Source organism: Borostomias antarcticus (genome assembly GCF_949987555.1).
Source record: "Borostomias antarcticus genome assembly, chromosome: 23".
Classification (NCBI taxonomy): Eukaryota; Metazoa; Chordata; class Actinopteri; order Stomiiformes; family Stomiidae; genus Borostomias; species Borostomias antarcticus.
In genome coordinates this window covers 11,792,750-11,815,249 of record NC_140256.1, presented here as the reverse complement: position 1 = coordinate 11,815,249, position 22,500 = coordinate 11,792,750, and the positions used below count along the sequence as shown (strand labels likewise).

General features: G+C 49.4%; 1 protein-coding gene across 3 annotated transcripts in view; it reads right to left on the bottom strand.

Annotated features, from left to right (window-relative positions):
* The window catches only part of mctp1a (multiple C2 domains, transmembrane 1a), a gene marked incomplete at both ends in the record, with an annotated part of 149,124 nt that overhangs the window by 39,764 nt on the left and 86,860 nt on the right, over positions 1-22,500 (bottom strand). For 2 of the 3 annotated variants that reach the window (XM_084456773.1, XM_084456774.1), the window contains 10 exons: positions 2,042-2,161; positions 4,117-4,191; positions 4,746-4,847; positions 5,516-5,618; positions 6,521-6,623; positions 11,686-11,779; positions 16,797-16,983; positions 17,668-17,798; positions 18,236-18,400; positions 21,431-21,469. In XM_084456773.1, coding sequence (XP_084312899.1) covers positions 2,042-2,161; positions 4,117-4,191; positions 4,746-4,847; positions 5,516-5,618; positions 6,521-6,623; positions 11,686-11,779; positions 16,797-16,983; positions 17,668-17,798; positions 18,236-18,400; positions 21,431-21,469 — 1,119 coding nt within the window. The remainder of the gene's footprint in view (positions 1-2,041; positions 2,162-4,116; positions 4,192-4,745; positions 4,848-5,515; positions 5,619-6,520; positions 6,624-11,685; positions 11,780-16,796; positions 16,984-17,667; positions 17,799-18,235; positions 18,401-21,430; positions 21,470-22,500) is intronic. The other variant, XM_084456775.1, reaches the window with a different exon arrangement.

Below are 22,500 nucleotides of genomic sequence, written 5' to 3'. Positions count from 1 at the left end.
AAAACCACTTAAAGAGATGAGTGAAGTGATTAAGAGGCCTCTCAAAGCGAGGGAGGAAGGAGGAAGGAGGGAGGAAGGAGGGAGGGAGGTGGGTGGAGGGAGAGAGGGAGGGAGGGGGGGGGGGGGGAGTACCTGTGTGGAGGCGAGGGCCTGTACGCCTGTGGTTAAGTGCAGTCTCTTACAGTACTACCCACTTATGAGCTGAGCCATTCAGCCAGTGACACCAGGGGGACAGAGAGAGAGAGAGAGAGAGAGAGAGAGAGAGAGAGAGAAAGATTATTCTAAGTCGCTTTGGATAAAAGCGTCAGCTAAATGACTGTAATGTAATGATGTAATGTAAAGGGAGAAAGAGGAAAAAGAGAGAAAGAGAGGGAGAGAACGACAGAGAGAGAGAAAGAGAGAGAGAGGGAGGGAGAGAAGAAGAGAGATAAACCACATCTCACCCTCCTGTGAAGACGATTTAAAAAGTTAAGGCACTTTATGATCTGAGTGCTTACGTAACGGGGGGGCAGGAGAGCAGGTTTAGAAGGTGCACCCTTGTTGTTGTTCCAGCGGTTCAGTATTCATTTCAACGCCTACAGGACCTACAGTATGTGAATAGCGTCTGGAAGCAGAACCGCGTGACCATGTGTCTGTTCTGCCTCAGTAATAACTGTTCTATTCTGTCAGAGTGGTAGGAGGCATCAGCTGGTCTTTGGTTCTACAAAGGCCCCTCTCCTCCTTTCAAAATGGCGACTGAACATCCTGAAACAACCTTGTTTTTTTTCAAAGACTCTCTTGACATTTTTGTCTGACATTTTCATTTTTGTTAGATAAGACACGCGCTCTCACCAGAACACGCTCTAGGCGGAGCGGAATGAAATGTTAACTGATCAATACCTTGTTCCACCAGTTTAGGCACGGTGACCCACACACACATCCCAGCCCCAGACGTTAACACGCTCCTACCGCCTGGCAGGACCAGAACCAGAACCAGAACCAGAACCAGAACCAGAACCAGAACCAGAACCAGAACCAGAACCAGAACCAGAACCAGCAGGTCTTCATCTGCAAGCCCTCACTGCACTGCTCACACTGACTCGTACACACACACCACACACACTTTAAGAAAAACTACACACCACACACACTTTAAGAAAAACTACACACCACACACACTTTAAGAAAAACTACTGTTTACATTGTTACCACTAGTAACTTTCCTTTAATTCAGTATTGCATTGTAAACCTGATATTCTTTTTATTACATTTTATTTTTCTTTAGGTACTCATACTTTTATTCTATTTATACTACACTGCTTCTTTGCATCTTAGATTTTCATAATTAATATTCAAATACTGTTTTATTTTAATTATATTCTATGTCCGCTTTGTTGGCTCTGAGGCTAAGAATTTCATTACTGGTAATGATGTTTGCATTTTTATCAAGTATATGATGATAAACTTGAAACTTGAATGCACAAACGCACACACGCACGCACACACACACACACACGCACACACACACACACACACACACACGCACACGCACACCTTAGCTTCCACAGAAATTAAAATATGTCAGACAGCAAATGCTAATGGTGGATATGGGGAACACTTAGTGCCCCTGGAGAAGAGCTGCTGGAACAGAACAGACAGGTCTGGGAGCTGCTTAAATCAGCCCAGCAGACAGGATTAACCCTCTGTCAGGTAGGAGTCTAGCGTAGCACCAGCCACACACAGGCTATGGAGGAGGGGGGGGTTGTCCTTTAACTGGCCGCTCCATGGGCCAATTACACGTCACCTTTTAATACCAGGAACAGGTGACAGAGAGAGCAGGACTGCTACACGTGTCATCATCACAGAGACAGAGAGAGAGAGAGAGAGGGAGGGAGGGGGAACAGAGAGAGAAAGAGAGAGAGACCGCCTGACAAGCGTGACATTTATGCGAACTTCAGAAGCAGCTTATCATTTTGACGGCGCGTCCGCGGTCCAGATGTGGCGTACACGCTGAACCTTGTGCAACAGTGTAAAGTACAGTATCAGAGCAGCTTCTAGTTACCAGGAAGGCGCAGATGCTCCTCTGGGGTGAGTCCCATTCCAAACAGCTGTTGATGTAGCAGCCGGCGTTGATGAGGAACACGATGCAGCGCCTCACCCTGTTGAAGTTCTGCAACAGCAGCTGGAGGAGGCAGACGAGGGGGCAGGAGGACACGGGGGGGAGAGAACAGGAAATAGACAATAACTATCAAATCCCCGGTAGATTCTAGACTCAATGACGGCTACCGGTTATTGTGGGCAGCCTGGGGCTAATATTTATTCAAGAGAGCACCCTGAAAGTGAGACACAGGACCTCTTTAACTTTCTCATTCTGGTGGACTGGCACATTTGATAAAGTTTTTGCAAAATCGCTTGCGAGTCGGGACGGCGGTTCAGTGCCAGGTCATTTACAGTCTTTATGCCAAAAAATGCGAAGCATTGAACACAGTTCTCATAATCGGCAATCCCTTTAAAGCTCTTCCTCCACACAGGAAGTATCATATCAGAGATACTGCGACCTGCGTTTCCACCTCCCAAAGCAGTCCACTTTTCTGCCCGGAGAGGAGAGAAGCACCCCACTCCCACTGTTGTTTACGGATTCCTTAACAGACACGCACGCACGCACGCACGCACGCACACACACACGCACACACACACACACACACACACACACACACACACACACACACTGCCAGCCTGAAAAACACAGCCAATCAGGTCACTCTAAAGAGGTACACCCCCCTGAGGAGGGAGCGTCTCTCTGCCGCCTTTAAAGAGGATTGTGGGAGTTTAGAGGCTAGCTGCGTAAAGCGCCTGTGTCTGATTCATCGTGTAGAGGGTGTTTAGGGAGCTCTGAAGTGACGACGACTGGCGGTGTCCTCCAGGGGACACGCGCGCCCCGAGGACCAATCACGAAGCGGGGATTTGCCCGCTTCCTCCTCCCTCGACGGCTGTCGCAAGGCCACCCTTTGATCATCCGGCTCCGCCTCAGCTAACAGAACTCAGATGATGCCGCGATATCTCTCTCTCTCTCTCTACCCTCTCTCTCTCTCTCTCTCCGCTGTGGTTCATCAAGTCCTGCTGTTTCATTAATAAAGTGAGAATAACTGGGATAATAACTGTGACAGAGGCCGTATTGCCACAGAAGCCTCGTCAAGTACAGTACAGCTCCGAGCGCTTCACATTGAGCTTTTAGACGCCTTTCAAATGATTCCTGCATTCTGGTGTGTGTGTGTGTGTGTGTGTGTGCGTGCCCAGGGCAGAGAGCGGACCCCCAGCAGGGGTTGGGGGGGAGTACCATACACAAAAGAGCCCGCGCGGGACAACCTCTCCAAAAGCCGGCGGTGACATCATCATTGAGAGACACTGACACGGGGCATCACCGCGAGTCAGAGGTGAAAGGGAGATGAAAAAAGAGAGATCAGCCCGCACTCGGGGGGGGGGGGGCGAGTGACGAGTGGGCATCTTTTGGCACCGAGAGGGTGAGACAGAAGAGAGAGAGAAGAGAGAGGGGGTGGGGGGGGAGTTGTGCTGACTGCTCGGGCCCGAACGGCGTTCATGTGACACGTCTGATGCGGGCCGGCCCCCGCGATTCAGGCCTTTGTGGGGGACGCCACATTGAGCGGCGTGACAATGAAGCGCAGCGCTGCAGCAGTGGCACCCAGGGCCAACTAAGGACGGCCAATCTACTTATGCACCCCGAGAGCTGACAGCTTGACATTTCTATTCAACGCTCGGGGGGTGGAGGACAGGAGGGGGGAGAAAGAGAGAGAGAGAGAGAAGGGAAGAAGGGGGGATGAGGAAGAGAGGGAAAAGAGAGAGAGAGAGAGAGACGTTCCTCTCTCTTCCTCGCTCTTCCCTAGCCCGGCCCGTCGGACGGCGCTCCGCACATGTTGGGTGTCTGTGGAACACATGCCAGCGGGGAGGAGCACGGAGGAACCCGGTGAGATAAACGCCTCATGTTGACGGAGAACTGGACGGACGTAGCGGGGCCCGCTCTCCGTTTGCATTCGATTGGTGCGGTGCCCGTGTATGTGTGTGTGTGTGTGTGGCCACGTGCTTGTCTTAGTTCTACCAGGCGTTCCGTTCTTAACCTACCTGTTTAGATACTCTGGGCTCGTCCTCAATGTACTTCTGCTCGATGGGAGTCAAGGTCCCGAGCCCCGCCTTCACCTGGGTTGCGGATCACACACACACACGCGCGCACATACACACACACACATCAACACACGCCCCTCCGGGGATCTGCACAAGCTTACTACATTGACAAAAGGATTGACAATGAGTAGTTAATATTATATAATTACATAATGATATACAGTATATTATCTCCTGGTTGTACTGGATATGCTAGTTTCGTAGACGGATCTGAACGACGCCATGTGTGTGTGTGTGTGTGTGTGCATGTGTGTGTGTGTACAGTATGTGTTGGCAGCGCATGTCGGTGTCAGAGGCTCTCGCTCACGCACGGCTCTAAGATGGCCGCCGGGACACACACGGCGACAACGGACGGGCGAACAAAGGCTGCTGAGCGGGAGTCTTCGATAATTAAAGCGAAAACGAGGGCGAGGGATAAGGGATGAGGGAGGACGGGATGAGGGGAACGGGAGGGGGGGGTGAACAGAATGAAGATGACAGAGCAGGAGTAGAGGAGGGGCGACGCGGGGAGGGAGGGCTAAAAAAGGGGGGAGGAGAATTCAAAAAAGAACGAAGAGAGGGAGACTTACAGCATTAAAAACCACGTCTATTTCGAGGAAGATGACCCCTTTTGTTGGCCCTGTCAGTTCCTTGCTTTTCAAGGCGTAGGCTTTGCGTTCTCCATTTTGGATCTGCGGGAGAGGGACATGACAGGCGTCTGTCTGGCAATACCCTGCTGAATACCCTCTGAGGGGCACCTCTGAACCCCAGCTGCTGCCGTGGCTGACAGGGAACCCAAAACAACTGTGGCTGCGCTGACAAGTACCTGCTCATTACAACTGCAGCTCTGTCTGTCTGTCAGGGAGAAATTAACTGTCCTGGGGAATCACACACGCACACACACACACACACACATGCACAAAACGCACACGCGCACGCACGCTGCATGGGTGCCTTAAAAACGTGTTTTATTCCTTTACTTTCTATCTCTCTATCGTTCCGTCTTCATCCTGTCCCTCTTCTCTTTCTCTCATTCTGTTTTTCTCCATGCGTTATTGTGTACAGTATTTCACTCTATCTGGCTCCATCTGGCTCTCTCATGTTCTCTCTCTCGCGTCTCTATAAAACAGAAATAACAAGTCTCATACACAGAGCTACAAAAATAACTTTGTGTTTTTTATCTTGTGCAGCGTATATCATTTTTCTTTCTTTCCTGTTTCCCTTTTATTCCTCTGGTCTCCCGGGAGGAGGAGAGCAGAGAGAGAGAGAGAGAGACAGAGAGAGAGAGAGAGAGGGAGAGAGAGAGAGAGAGAGAAGAGAGAGAGAGAGAGAGAGAGAGAGAGAGGGAGTGGTGACTCACGTTCAGTAGTGGGATGGCCACCTTGCCCAGGAAGTCGGCGCTCCGGTCCCGGTCCTCGTCGTACACGGTGACTTCCAGGACCGAGTGGATGTCCTTCACGTTACTGCGCCCCACAAACACAGCACACACCGCACAGGGAAACGCTTCAAGCACACACATCTCTCACACACACACGCGCGCGTCTCACGAAACCACAAAACCGGCGTCTTTCTATCGTGACCTTTGCACTTCAATACATTGCATATGTGATAGTTGTGGAACAGACGGGGCAACTCCTCTGAAATGTCATCTTTTGAAAAGTAGGCTAGTGTGGAGACGGCTGATGAAAAGAAAAGAGGTTATGGGGAGCGACGCGCTGGAAGGACGACTAAATTACCCAGCGTTCTGTGTGAATTCACCAGTGTATTCTCTGGAAATAAATATATGTATTTGATGTATGAAAGTATGCATATGGTCCCGTATAAAAACCAATTAAAACCGCAGCACGCCAATCAAAAAGGTATTTATATCTGTAGAAAATGATGAAACTTTCATTTTGGAATGAAAAAAATTCTCCTATTTCAATTGGTGTAGTTTTTGTGTAATGTATGTTCCTTAATGTTACTTTTAACACTGCCAAATAAATTAGCCAATTTAAGCATTGAATAACATGTATTAATAATACATAACATGAATCACACCATAATATTTTACAATAAATTATATATTAAGGGATAACACCAATTAATATTTCAGTCGCAACCCTAATACTGAATTAGAAATACTAAACATTTTACACTGCAGTGAATATAAAACGGCGAAATGATGTAGCAATATAGCGAATGTTTTAGCATAAACACTATTTTACAGTATCAAAGAGGAATAATGCCAATGCAACTATGAGGAAGTAATGAAGAACATGTAGTTTGTAAATGTGTTTGTGTCTATCTGAGGAACACACAGCACAGACTCATGGGACAGTATGAAGACACTGGTTAAACAGCGCTGGGCCGACACGGCACTCACAAGGTGAAGACCTTGTTCCAGTCGGGGTTGAGGTTCTTGTAGACGGTATGAGTCTGCAGGCGGTCATTACTCAGTTCCACCACACAGAAGGGGTCACTCTTCCCTGCAAGGGGTGGACAGAGGGAGGGAGGGGGGGAGGGAGACAGAGATAGAGGGAGAGAGAGAGATTCAGATAAAAAAGGAGACATATTACCACTATCAAGCCCCAGCTCTCTCTCTCTCTCTCTCTCTCTCTCTTATTTACTGTGATCCAGTGAGTCTGGCCTAGGGAAAAGACAGGAGCGTTCTACCTGATAAAACCAAGCAGGACAGGAGAGAAACAGCCAGGAGGGAGCCTGGGAATTACACCTACGACCAGCCCAAGTGTGTGTGTGTGTGTGTGTGTGTGTGTGTGTGTGTGTGTGTGTGTGTGTGTGTGTGTGCCCAGTGCTCCCCATTCTGGAACACGCGACAGCTCCATCCGCCGTTTATCACCAGTGTGAGGTTGTGATAGGTTGGTTTCTCCCCAGCTGCTGTATCACTGCCCTGCAACGAGCATCCCGCGGCCAAGACGAGCCGCAGATAAGCACTACCGCAACCACGTCCCTGGGCCCCATCACCACGGAGGAGAGAGAGAGAGAGAGAGAGAGAGATGAAAAAGGAGAGGAAAGACCTTTCAGGGATGGCCCGGCAGAGTGAGGGTAGGTTGGGGAAGTTGAGGAGAGATAGAGAGAGTGCAGGAGTGAGTGGAAGGGTAGGAAGCCCAGTGGGTTGGTATGGAGGAGATGGTCAGAGTAGGAAGCCCAGTGGGTTGTATGGAGGAGATGGTCAGAGTAGGAAGCCCAGTGGGTTGTATGGAGGAGATGGTCAGAGTAGGAAGACCAGTGGGTTGGTATGGAGGAGATGGTCAGAGTAGGAAGCCCAGTGGGTTGTATGGAGGAGATGGTCAGAGTAGGAAGACCAGTGGGTTGGTATGGAGGAGATGGTCAGAGTAGGAAGACCAGTGGGTTGGTATGGAGGAGATGGTCAGAGTAGGAAGACCAGTGGGTTGGTATGGAGGAGATGGTCAGAGTAGGAAGACCAGTGGGTTGGTATGGAGGAGATGGTCAGGGTAGGAAGACCAGTGGGTTGGTATGGAGGAGATGGTCAGAGTAGGAAGACCAGTGGGTTGGTATGGAGGAGATGGTCAGAGTAGGAAGACCAGTGGGTTGTATGGAGGAGATGGTCAGAGGAGAGCATGGACGCCAGTTCAATACCGTGATGATTCTGACACTGGAAACATACAAACAACAGCACATTGTTTCTCCTGTTTACGTAAAAAAGATAAAAGGTAATACAAGGGGTCAAACTAAGGGCGTTAATGGAGAGTAGGCCTATTTCAAAACAAATCCAATCAAACAATTTGTATAGCGCATTTCAAAGACAGAGGCAACAAAATGTGCAACCCCTACATATTCCAGAGGGAAGCAAAAAACAGTTCACTCAAGGGCTGAAAAAGGGGGCTGAAAATTTTTTTCCCTGACCTCTCTCAACGAGACGATCGAGCAAGCTCCTGGAAAATGTTTGTCTATTAGCTAAGAACATTTAGAGAGCAATAAACATGGGCTAAATACTTCATAGGAGAGACATGACTATGGCCTATTTATGCCTATAAGCCTATTAGATTTGATGTGAATGGATCCCATAACATTATGTCAAAGTCAAAATTAATATTTTCTCATGATATTTTGCTAACATAACAATACTTTTTACGTATATAAGAGTACTTTTAAAGGAAATATAGAACAAAGTAGAGTTCAAAGAGACAAATTGGAAATCATGCAATGAATAGTTATAACATAAGAGTTCCACATTTCTCAAGAGAGAAGCACAGTGCACTAATCAAAACCAACGCCTATATATATTCTCTGTTTGTCTACTAATATACTTGTAATTGTTCCTTTGTAATTTGAAAGGACTGACCCCCCCCCCAACACGTCACCCCTTCAGAATATGTAGGCTATTCATGACAATAAATAATTCAAGCTTTGATCTTTTACTTTTATCAAAACTGCTGGGAACAATTTTGCTGTTTGTTCAAGCACATCCGTATTAAAGCTGGGTCACAGAGAATAATGAATCCAACTCCCCAAGAATAAACTGTAAAAACAGAATGACTACCACATGACACAGAATAAGATTAAAATAATGAAACAAAGAGCTAAAAAAGAACAGGGTTGAAAAAGAGGTGGAATTTTGGCTCGGGCATCAATCCCTGCCTTAGTGACGGGCAGCGTACGGTCTCATTGATTGGTGGGAGTTTCTTCAGATGTTATGACAAGGGCAGGACATTTTGGGGGTGTGCTAAATAAATGTCAGCATGATCAATGGCGAGCCGTAGGTGTCGCCACTCACATCTAACACTGGCACTTATCGATCTGCCGCGTTTGAAGTTAATATTGATACCTCACCTTCCTACTGCACAGCTTTAGCTAGACGCTGAATAATATATTTGGCAACAAAATGGAACAGTTATTTCTTGGAGTTTATATTGTGGTATTGAGTCATGTGAATTCATTGATAAACTGTCCTAATTTAAAATTATGTTACCTAGAGACAAGCGCATTCATAGAGATTTGAAAAAAGAGAATAATCTATTTCATCTCAAATTCTCATATGAGGGTTAAAAAAATCTATTTGTTAAAAAAATATTTCATACTTCTACAGTATATATCACTCAGTATATATCACCAGACACAAGACCCAGACAACTTACACATCAGTCATGAATTAAGCTCTAATCAAATGAAATTCCAATCACAAAAAAATTATTAATGGAAAATAATTTGTGAGGGACAAAAAACCCCTGGAACTATATTCCTGTTTAATGATATGCAGGCTCCGTCGCCGTGGCGCTGGGTTGTCAGTAGAGATGAACTTTCACCTTATTGGCGAGCGCCAGAGGCGGCTGTCTCGACCAATTACACGCTGGGGTTTTGAGCGGCGCTCTGACTGTCCAGGTACACGGTCAACCAGAGTTCCTCCCCGGCTTCCTCCTGCATACCGTCAGCGAGGATCACGGAGGAGAGCTTCACACTCATTTCAGCGCGCCGTTAGATAAGCGTGCAGAATGAACACGGTGGAGCTGAGGTGATGTTATTAAGAGAGCCTCGCGGACAGGCAGGCCGGCTGTAAGATTGGACGTCTATAGATGAAGAGGACCATATGCCGGCCTGCTTCTATACCATCATAATCAATTAGTATGACTTGTTCTCCTGCTCGGTGCACGTTCTCAGCCTCCACCTGAACTCCCTGTAAGTGCGCTTCAGCTTTGCTTCAAAATTACATGTGCTGTAAAAATTGATGGAGTGCCAATATTCATAGATTGGACGTTGATGCGGCAAGCATAGGCCGGCGTCCTACGTTGGGAAATGTGCTGTGAGTGTGTGGTGCCTCTGAATGGCTCAAACTGTATTGGAGGTACTCACATGGACAAGAGAGCCCAGACAAAGGAGACTGTTGGTTTTACAGACTGTTTTCACTTGTTCTGCTGGGCTGGAGAGGAGGCACTCACCAAAACCTCTCAATTAGCACAGATAGAGAGAGAGAGAGAGAGAGAGGGGGAGAGAGAGAGAGGGAGAGAGAGAGAGAGGAGGGGAATGGAGATGAGAGGAATGGTGAAGAGCCATCTGTTCTCCCTCTCTCTCCCTCTTCCTCTCCCTCCCCCCCTTCCTCTCTCTCTCTCATGACCCTCCGCTCTGTCTTCTGTGCCCTATCACCTTGGTGCTGACCGTGTGGTTCAGGCTGGCCTGCTGTGAGTGTGTGTGTGTGTGTGTTCAGGGTCTAGGGCTCCTGGAAAAACACTGTGTGTGGGGGGCCGCCAAGCAATATTGGGAGTGTGAAATTAGAGCTCATGACCCACACAAACACACCCTCACACACCAAACACACAATGCAATAGTTGGCGTCATGGACTGGATCATTAAACAGAGCTGGACTAACAGGGACGCTGGTGCATGGGTCATACCACCTCAAATGATGGCGGGGGGTATTATGTGAATGTTTCATCCTATGTGCAAAGTTGTAATTACCGTTGGTAGAGAGAAGACAGAAAACCTGAATGCCGTCTCTTCACAAGGCAATACTGCTCGATGAGGCTGACATTACGAGACACTGAAGGTGTTCGGTGTATAATTAAAATGCCTATAGGGCTGTATTTCTGTGGAGCCAAGGCGCTTTGAATAAAGTGCGAGGGAGCCTGTTTGTGAGTGGCATTCATTCGCTTGAACGGCATAAAAATATGACGGTTACAGCGCATGACTACTAGTCCTCACACCACTCTCTCCTTCTTTACTCCTCCTAAGCAGGAGGGAGGTGACAAAAAAAACAAAAAACAAGCAAAGATACTTTTCAACCGGAAAAAAAGTGGCAGAAGAATCTGTAACGGATCCAGACTGAGAGATGCGTTCTGCAATGAGGTCAACAGCGCAGGCAGCAGCACTGGGATTTACATCCCCAAAACAAACACTCAGCCATTAGCCCCTGCTCCCGCGGCTACGCTAATATCAGCTAGCTCCAAATGAACGACCGACGCCATATCTGCTAATGTGTGTGTGTGTGTGTGTGTTTTGTGTATAATCTACTACTCCCCTTGAACAAGGCCAAACTCCACATGTAACTCTCTCCAACTTCTATAAAAACTAGATAATGTTCACGGTGAGAAAGTGGGCTTGTCCACTGTAGACCTCATTAAGACCAAGAATTAATGGAGAAAGGAGGATACGGAGCGCTGAGAGAAATATTTCGGAGCCCGTAGTTCAAACGAGGTTCCTCTCCTGCAGCACATTCAAATGAGGACCGTGTATCATTTCTAAAAATGTGAAGGGGGGGAGGTGAGTCCTGCTTTAATGCCGTCTTAAAACTACCTCCAAGACTCCCCCAGGTGCTCGTCGACTAAAACGCGTTCCCAGAACTTCATCAATTCAACTGCATTCACACGCCGGCTTGTGTGCTTGCCCTGTCTTAATGGAAGATAGTTCATAAGTGGCCTACATTATGACTAATCATAAAGAAGGAGATACTGCAACTGGACATTATCCAGCTCTATCTGAACTGACATAAGTACATACTTGTACTGTACATAGGTTGTAGCACTCTATCTGAGCTGAGAAGTAGGTAGTGTAGGTTGCAGCAGGGACTAACTGTACCTGTGACGTCGGCTGCCATCAGCCCCTCCGCCCTGATGACCTTCACCTGGACCACGCCCACGTCCTTCAGGTTGTGGAAGGACCTCCGCAGGCTCTGCAGAGGAGGGGTCAGGAGGTCAGGGGTCAGGAGACGAGGAGAGTAACAGTTAAGAGCCCCTTTTAGTGTCAATTATTTGTGTGTGTGTGTGTGTGAAAGAGAGAGAACATTGAAATCATAATAGAGACATTGTGGATCTCAGAGACACCCCCAGTGGGGCGTGACTGGCAGTGATTTCATAGTTACTGAGACCATCCCAGAGACACTGGTTATTTTGGTAGCAGACACACACACACACCTCAGCTCTTGGCAGGGTACAGCGATCATCTGTACACCGATCTGTACCTATAGAGTAGCAGGTAGTGCCCCCCCCCCCCACTCCGTGACGAGTCCAGTCCAGTCATTCAACATCAGTCTGCTACGAGGTGACCTTTACCAGATCTCAATGAAGAGCCTCATCTCCATGTCTGGGCCCAGTCTGGTGGCGGCTCCACACAGACTGAGAGGACGGTAGAAGCTGGTGAGCACTGTTCAACACACACACACACTGTAGAGCAAGAGAATAGAGCGGGGCAGGTCAATGTGTGCGCTATATACAGTACACACACACACACACACACAGGCACGCACGCGCACACATACTCAAAAACATACGAGCGAGAGACCTGCAACGAGGCTGGATATGGAGTTGTGCTGGCGCGTCTTAAAAGCATTGAAAATGCACTTCAATTTATTTCTCTCTCTGGCAATAACCCCTTCTATACCCAGAGGAGTAATTATAATTTAAATTTCCGAGTCAGGGCTAGGCTACAGACTTAATTCATTATAAACTCTGTCAGAGTCTGCCTGTTTCCAGCGATATTATTGTCCAAAAGCCTTAGAAAGAAGATGAGAGGAGAGGAGGGGAGGAGGAGAGAGAGAAAAAAAACCTCTCCACATAAGTTTAATACATGATTTCTCTGTAGATACGACAGCTTGTTATTTGTGATTATTGGGGACGGCCTAAAAGGGGTAAGAATGAGGGGAAGAGGGAGGGAGAAAAGGAAAACATGGCTGATTTGTGAAGCTGGAACTTTTCCATAGCAGGGGAATTTCTGATTTGCGCGGCCGCCTTTTCAGGCCGCCTCAATGGACAGGCAGGGAGATTGAAAAGCCCAGGAGATGAGGCCTCTTTATTTTTTTAATGAAAGGCTGTAGAATATATTTTCCCACCATCCAACCCCACCAGCCCCCCCCCCCCCACACACACACACACTACTCCACCGCCGACACCCCCTTCCTCAGCTAGCAGGCTGACGAGGAGCTCTGGGTTCAGCCCCTAGACCCCACCCATCCATAGTCCCTGCTGGTCCTGGGTGGGGGGGGGGGGTGGGGGGCAGGATGGGGGGCGAGGGGAAGGGGAGAGGAGGAGGGGCGACGCGGGCGGAGGGGGGTTTAGCTATATGGCAGGGCCGGCGTTGATTGACAGCTTGTCACCGTGACGTCTTATTCGGTCTCTTGTTGTCGGGAGAAAATGAATGTCAGCGCGCGAAGCCCGGTGACTCGCTGTCATCCCACAGACGGCTCACCTTTTATCAACGCTCCAAATAACATTTCATCCCTGCCGGCTGGCAGCCGGACAATCCGGTCGGGGGACATTAAATCGGATGACTGTGAAATGTCATAATAAAAATGGAATGCTAACAGCTTCCTCCTCCGACTCCACCTCCTCCGCCTAATCAGCACCCCCCCCTCCCCCCCCCCTCCCCACCTCTCTCTCTCTCTCTCTTGGCCAGCTCCTCTCTAAGGTTGCCCCTCTCTCCGCGGTGCGCATGTCCTCTCCGAGTGGATTGAGGGGGTGAGTTATGGGGTGTGTCCAGGGTGTGGATGTGGGGAGGGGCAGGGTGGAGTGGCACCACTTGAGCAGAGGTCACCCCGCCACCCCGTGCCCTCCTCCTCCTCCTCCTCTGGGCCCATTAGCAGCCATTAGCCCGGGTCCTCCTCCCCCATTAGCATGCATCAATCCTGCCTGCTCCCCTCCCGGTGACAACAGGAGCACCACCCAGGTTGTTGGAGGAGGTGGCGGGGTGGGGGGGAGGAGGGCAGGATGGAGGGATGGAGGCGCAGAGGAGGGGAGGACGGACGGAGGGGAGGCGACCGGGCGATGAGTCCTAGCTGTTGAGTCCCGGCTTCAGCGGCGAGGTTATGAGATGGTGGCCAGATAAATAAGGGAAGACATACTCAGCACGGTAATGCACACACACACACACACACACACACACACACACACAAACACACACACACACACACACACACACACACACGTGCGCACGCACACACACGCATCTCCATTCCGTCCTGTCGCCATCTAACATAGGCCACCATCCCAACCAAGACCATGATGGAGACACACACACACACACACACACACAGAGAGGTGATCAGCTGGGAGAGGAGGGCACGCCTCCGCCAGCTCTCCTTCTCGATGGCCGCCAGATCAGCGTGGAGGGGAGAAAGCCCGGCGCACACATGACCCTCGCGGGTAGGGGGAGGTGGATGCGGGGTGGGGGTGGTTGTCTTCGTACCGGTGCCATGCCATTAACCTCCTCCCACCTCTGCCAGCCATCTGAAAGTCATCTGATACGTCTGCGCCGCTTTAATGATGTTCCGGGGGGGGGCGGGGGCCGGGGCCGGATTTTAATTGTGTCGGCTCCTGGTTCTCGACGCTTCAAGGAGCCGGCATCTGTGCTTCAAAAACAGCCCGAGCGCTGTGATGACAATGTGTCACACTTGTAAGCCCCCCCCCTCACTAAACACTTTATTGGTGGGTGGACGGGGGGGGCTGCCGACGGGGGTGGGGGGGTAGAGAGAGAGAGAGAGAGGGGGGGGGGTGCTAGGTGCTGTGTTGGGGAGGTGTGTGCGTGTGATTAGTGGGGCCGGGTGCTTTGTATGGCTGTCTGCTAGACGGCTGATTCCACACAGATAATATCAGTGAATACGGTCGTCTTAGCCTCACACACACACACACACACACACACACACACACACAACCTCTGTGCAAACACACAACACACACACACATACACACGCACACACAGACAGACACACACACACACACACAGACAGATTAGTCTGCTTAGGGGAGTATTGTGCGGCATTAGTGGCAGCACTTGCCGTTATCTGTGAGCCTTGATAAGGTACATCTTTATTAAATTCTCTCATAAGGGCAACGGACAGTAGAAAGGATATGCAAATAGGGAGAGAACATTTAAGTCCTCTTCAAATCTACCTCACTGGCCCCCCCCTCATCCCTCCCTCCCTCCCCCCACTCCTCCACCCCCCTAGCCTGCCATCCCTCCCTATATCCCCCCATCCCTCCATCGCCCACCTCGTTGGCTGTAGGGCGGCTACTGTGTGACAGATGACAGGGAGCAGAGGCTGCTGGGAGATAGAACGAGCGCGGGCGAGAGACAGAGGGGGAGAGAGGGGGGGGGAAATGTCTCTCCTTTAACCGGCCAGCGAAAAAAGGGGGCCGGAGTTGTGAAAGGTGAAATAGCTTTTTCTTTTTCATTTTACACGCCTCCTCTTCCCGGCGCAACCCTCACCCCTTACCTCTCGCTCCCTATTACACACACACGCACACACACACACACCACGCCCTCCCCGCCTGGTTTTGCGAGAGTGTGTGTGTGTGTGGGAGGAGAGGCGCAGCACGCCCGCGTGTCTCGGTCCTAGAGCTCCCCCCTCTGAAGGGCGGACGCCACTGCAGCCGCGGAGAGGCGTCCCGTGGCCAGCCAATGAGGCGCCAGCGCGGGTATGTAGGTCACGCGTCCGCGTTTGGCCCGCGGAGCGCTCTCCGGCAGATCAAACACGCAGCCCAGCAGGACTATCAACTTAAATTAGAGCGCAGTTTACACACACACACGTAAACATGCACAACACACACACACAAACACACAGGCGTGCGCACACAGACTATCTGCATTCTCATACAAAAAAAAACGATATAGACACGAACGTTCACAGTGCAGTAGCAATCAAACACACACCACTAAAAACTAACAAAGTAGGTTGCTTGAGCACGGGGCAATTACTGAGAGATACTTAATGATATAGTGAAGACGAGTGAGGGAGCAGCCCTGTCCTGAGAGTGGGACTCCAGACTGCCAGGGCATCGAGGACTGACACTAGAGAAATAGATTAACAGGGCTGTCTGAGAGGTAGCTATTTGTGCGTGTGTGTGTGTGTTTGTGTCTGTGCGTGTGTGGATGGCTGAGAGTTAAAGGCGGTCAGGGGTTAACAGTGCTAAGACAAAAGGCTGGGTGGAGGGGATTGTGCTGTGAGGAGGGGCCTCGGCAGCACGGGGGGCCTCGAGGCTCCACAGGGGCCGCAGTTCTTTATGCTAATATACACACACCCATACACACACACACACACATGCAGAAATACACACAGACACATGGTGAATTCACATACACACACACACACACACACACACACACACACACACACAGATAAACAACAGAGGTAGGCCCCTCTCAGCAGAGAGAGACGGTATTCACAGCAGAGAATCTCCATAGACCCCGTCAATGCCCGTGTGCTCTTGTCCTCTCCCTTCTCCCTCCTCTCTCTCCTCCCTGTGCCCCCTCCCCTCACCCTCTCTCTCCTCTCTCTCCTCCTCTCCTCCCTGTGCCCCTCTCCTCACCCTCTCTCTCCTCCTCTCCTCCCTGTGCCCCTCCCCTCACCCTCTCCCTCCTCTCTCAGCAGTCGCTGGCCAGGTCACACGCTGTTGGTCAAGAGCTGCGTCATCGTCAGGTTCATCACCAGGAAGTGAGTCTGGGACGCAGTGTCCGAGTTGATCGTCTGTGAAATGTGTCTACTCATCAAATTCCAGATCAGGTAAACATTGTCTTGTGGCTATATGAGTAATAAGTACGCTATAGGCAGAGAAGAAAAACCTGCTGCTTGATATCTCCACAAGTGGGGGTAGTAAAGACATGTCCTTACTGTTGACACTTGTCTGGTCTACACTCCTGAGATCACACAGACACACACATGCACGCACACACACACACGCACGGACGCACGCACTCACATATCTCTGCATGATCTGTTGTCTCTCCTGGGGGTCGTCCAGCATGTTGACGGAGAGGTCGGAGATGGAGACGGCGGCGGAGGCGGTCAGGGTGACTAGGAGCACCAGCGAGCCCTCGCCCTCCTCCAACGCCAGATCCAGCTTGTGCGTCTGCTCCTTACTCAGCACCGACAGGTCAATAGTGCACCTGAAACACACGTGCGCACACACACGCACACACACACACACACACACACACACACACACACACACACACACACACACACACACACACACACACACACACACACACACAGTAATCATTTGACCTGTCAAAAGGGTTTCAAACTGAGACACACAAATGGATGTGGACACACAGAGGAGTGCAGAAACCAAAGAAAAAAAAAAAAGTGATGATAGTCAAAAGGGAGGTTGATTCCTGGTTCTGAACACAGAGTGGCCTGACCGGTCCACCGGAGCGGAATGTCCCTTTAATGGAGCGGTCAGTAGGTCCTTTAGAGAGGAGCTGATGTGAACCGCGTTGTGGAGAATGTAGGGGCCGGCCGTGTGTGGAGGAGGAAATAGCCAATTACAGGCGAGGGTCCGGGGAGGCGCGCAGCCACATCGGCCAGAGAGGTGAGTAACACGAGCTCCTCCAATCTCCTCTCCCTCAGCGCTATTAAGACTCCTGTCTCTCTGACTCAGTGGGGCCTTGACAGGAGGGAGACGCGCACACGCACACACTCTCAAACACACACACACACACACTCTCAAACACACACACACACACACAGTGTACCCTATCCTCTTCCTCTGTGTGTGTGTGTGTGTGTGTGTGTGTGTGAGAGATAGAGAGAGAGAGAGAGAGAGGGAGGGAGGAAGGAAGATTCACCTGCCCATGAAGTCGTCCCTCTTGCCTGCGTCCTTGTCCCAGACGCTGATGTCGACGAAGCCCCCTTGCTCCTCATACAGGTGGAAGTCAAACTGCTCCCGCCACTGAGGGTTCAACGTCTTCGGTATCGTCTATGGAGGGAACACAGGCCTTGGTGTGTGTGTGTGTGTGTGTGTGTGTGTGTGTGTGTTTGCGTTAGGGGGTGTAACCCTGAAATACGCACTGTTGATTTTAATATGTCTATACAGAGCAATTTCAGATGTATTTGAAGAGAAACAAACATTGTTGAATAAAGTTGAAGATGCATTTTAAGTGATCGCATTATTTGTTTTTCAATGATCGCTATATACATCTCGATAATATCGCTATCGTGATATTTTTTCACCATAATAATCGTATTTTGAAAATGTGATATTGTTACAGCCCTAGTGTGTGTGTGTGTGTCTTCAGGAGATGTGATTGCAAATGTTATCTCTGGCTCACTCGGTAGGTAAAACAGGAAGATTAGAAGATGTTAGATGGGATTAGAGGAAGGCTCAAGGTTAAATCCCAGGAGGTCGTGAGGTACCTTGCTCTTGTACTTCTGATGGCCGAGTCTGAACTTGATGTAGGGGTCACTGAAGCCGTTGGCATCCATAGGCTGGAGGTTGCGACCTTCGATCAGACTGATGCTCACTATGCCTCTCCACAGCTGAGATTTCCTGTGGATGTCTGACAGGCGCGTACTCTGCTGCTGGGGATCCCACGCACACACACACACACAAACAAACACACACACACACAGAAATGCTATGATTCCAGCCTCTGCATAGTGTCTACCAATAACAGTGGACCAGACTTCTGTGGATTGAACCGGAGGTAGGCGCAGACACAATAGACACACAGACGTCACGCGGCACAAAGAGATGCAGGCAAAGGTAGACGATCACAGTCACAACACAGAGCATCTGAACACTCGGCTCTCAGAGCAGACCCCTCCAGGCATACCTGACGATCACCGCTGGAACGAGAAGTTGATGGACTTTTTCTCTACCTGCGGATACTGGATACCAGGACACGCACGCATGCACACACACATGATCTCTCTGTGCTCATGACTAAGACCGTGTGACTGAGATGGTGTGACAGCTGCGGTAAATAGACGCTAACTAACTCGGCTGCATACAGCAGAGTGTATTACAAATTCAGAGTGACGATTCCCTCCCTGGTTTATTTTCAGGCACTTTTCTAATCACTTACTAGCCTATTTAACCTCTGCTGAAAGCGCGCCGCTGTTGCTCCCAGAAACAAAGACGGAGGGTACTTATGTGTCAAACAAACACATCTCAGAATTATCTCCCTCCGTCTCGTAGCCTGGTTAGTGAGCCTGATTAGCATAGCCTTTGTTCGGAGGGAATTTCATTAAACTCTGAACAAACCCTGCCGCGCAAGTACAGCGCTTTGATCTGAAGAGCAGGGCTGTTAGTTTTTCGACTCTCCACACATTCAACAAGGGATACGACCGCCCGAGCAGCGATACCGCTCTTTCTCACGCGCCACGTGAACGCGCTGTACGCTAGCGGCGGAAGGCGGCGCTAACTTCCTGTTCCAGCACAATTGTGAGGCGTCGTTATTGTTTTGTTGCTAACTCTCGTCACGTCAAAAAACATGGACGACGTGGATTAGGAGGGAACCAACACGGCGACGCTGAAGCGGAGCAGAGATGTTCAGATGAGAACCGCTAGGATTCCCACAACGGAAGTAACAATTCATGTATTATAGGGAGCTCATATGAAGTCCTGCGTGTTTGAGCTGTTCAGCTACAGATACACAGCCATGCTCTGGGATGATGCTGAAAAAGCACGGTGTTTAGCTTCTCTGAACTTACACAGAGGAGATAGCTATATTGTTTGCATGTACTTTTTTGTTGTTTTTTATTCATCACTTATAGAGGCTTCATTAAATGGCAGTGGGGGGTAAAAATAGCTGTGAAGGAGTACCCAGGAGTAGTGTGTACTAGGGATGTACAGTAGCTAGTTAGCGTCAGAGCTAATTCCCGAGTCCCAGGCAGGATGGCCCAGTTTGGAGCTTCAAAGGGTTGATTTGGGGGAGAGGCCTGGCCAACTCCAACCAGAGACACTTAAATAATGTTTCTGTGTCTCTTTAACAACTCATATAAAGTTTTACTGTACCCAAATTACAGGCCTCCAGAGTTGTGGTTGGAGGGAAAACGGCAAGCTCAATGAGATATAGCACAACCCTGTCTGGTACTGGCCTTTACAGAGTAAATACTGTATTTATAGTTCACCAAGCGTGTAAACCATCAAGGTAGACCGTTGGATGACGACCGGATATGAGCCGCATGCATGAGCCAATGAGAGGAATGAGCGGAGACCGGACCAGCATGCCTTCTGCTGTGATGAGGTCACAGAAAGCCAACACGGGTGTGATAGTGGAGGGAAACAATAGGTCAAGGGTCAACTTGGCCAGGGAGAATGGGAACTCAAAGGATTTTGGACAGACGGGGGGGGGGCCCTCATGAGACCCTCCTATCCCATACACACCAATCACAGTCCTGTGGATCATACCGACAGTGGAGGGCCCTGGCAGCCCCCCCACCACACACACATTGCCACTGAATGCTTTCTCCATCACTCTCTCTCTCTCTCGCACACATACACACACACACACACACACGGAGCGGCTGACCGCTGTCTCCATCACGCTGCCCTTCACAGAGGGAGCAGGACAGTATGAAAATGACAGCAGATTTAAAAAAACAAACAACAGATGCTTTATTTTCTCATCCAACAGCTGCAATACACTCTTCCTCCTGCTTCTACAGCTGCTATACACTAGCTCTTCCTCCTGCCTCTACTCTGCTATAAACTAGCTCTTCCTCCTGCCTCTACTCTGCTATACACTAGCTCTTCCTCATGCCTCTACTCTGCTATACACTAGCTCTTCCTCCTGCCTCTACTCTGCTATACACTAGCTCTTCCTCCTGCCTCTACTCTGCTATACACTAGCTCTTCCTCCTGCCTCTACAGCCACCCTCGGAGCCTGACTCAGCCAGGCTAGGTTCAGGTTGGGGGGGAGTGGCCGGGGGGTAGGGGGGGGGGGCACTGCTATATTGGCTCGCCGCAGTCGTCTTAAGATTTCGGTACGAATAGCCTTAACAAAGGCTAACGGCAGTAACTACGCGAAGGGTAAAACTGAGAAAAGGGTCTTTAACATTTTTTAACTGGCCAGCCAAATAGGTTATAGATATATAAGGATATTGCACTAATTGTATATGTATTCATGAGGTAATTGATATGCCCAAAAACCATCATGGCTGATTTGACCTTTGACACATAACGGCTGATTGACCTTTGACCAAAAATGTAGTTACTACGGTTAGCCTTTGCACCGAAGTGTAACTGCCCATACCTCTCTGTGTGACTGAATGGTACATTCCAGTGTGCTCTCTGTGTGACTGAATGGTACATTCCAGTGTGCTCTCTGTGTGACTGAGCGGTATATTCCAGTGTGCTCTCTGTGTGACTGAGCGGTATATTCCAGTGTGCTCTCTGTGTGACTAAGCGGTATATTCCAGTGTGCTCTCTGTGTGACTGAACGGTATATTGCAGCGTGTGGAAAATAAAAGCGGGCGGAGTGAGAACGAAAGGCCGAAGGAGGAGAACTGATAAAGATGGTAACACCGAAGCTCCACCCGTGACCCAGGAGAAGCAGGGGAGGGTACACCAGGTAGGTGGAGGTGGGGTCACATGCTGTGTATTACCTTACTACATCGCTTCCAGCTCCTTCTCAAAAGCATGGTCTGAAAATGAGACAAAGCAGTTATAGTTCTCCCCCCACTGTCAACCCCTCACCAGAGGTGCAGGGTCAGCAGGGCAGGGGTTCAAGGTCAGAGGTCACCCTAGGAGTGTGTGTGGGGGGCGGGGCTTAGGGGCGTCACACACAGCCAAAATCAGCCTGGATTTACGGTGCTGCACACACAAAGCAGACGCGTATGTGTGCAAGCATACTGTGCAAACACTCGCAGACGGCACACACACTCTCGTAGGGAACACACACTCTCCAGAGTCATCAGAGAGGTGGTAGCAACGTAAATTGAGTTGAAGTACTCGGGGATTCAGACATAACTGAACAGTCCTCCTGATCAGCCAGTCTGTTGGTGGTGATATCCAGGACCTCTGATTGCAAACAGAGGACAATCCCACTTTTTATGTGAGAATCAATCTTAATACTTGTCATGCATTTGATTTAGAGTTGTTCTGATCGTTGCCAGTAGGGAGTGATAGTGAGAACAACATCGGTTCCAGCACAGCAATCTTGTGCTCGTTTTTTTCAGAACTTGATCCAAAATGATGCTTAACCTAAATAGAGTTTATTTGTTCTGTCAAATGTGGATTCCCTGAACCAAATAAGCAGCAGAATTAAGACATCGGATCAAACAGAATAAAATATTTCCCTCTAGATGCTCCTTTGTTCTTTATCAAACATGCAAGGATCCAATTAAGCAAACAAATAATTGAACAGAAATAAATATGACTCATACAAACATCGAGCACGTCCACAGAGGAAAGAAGAACGCACATAATTAGGAGCTATAGGATCCAGCGTTCTTTGAACATGGAATGTTTCTTTTTAAGGCCACATTCATTTGTTTCCACTGTTATGTGTGTGCAGCAGAACTCATTTCAAGCTGTGTGAATTAATTTCCTGTTGAAAGCTGGACTGTTTCCAGGTTGGAGTTCGTCTTCAGCGTGTCAGGAGGGACAGTTTCGTTTATCCCCGCGTTGCCATCAAACTTTCCATTATACAGTTAGGTCCATAAATATTTGGACG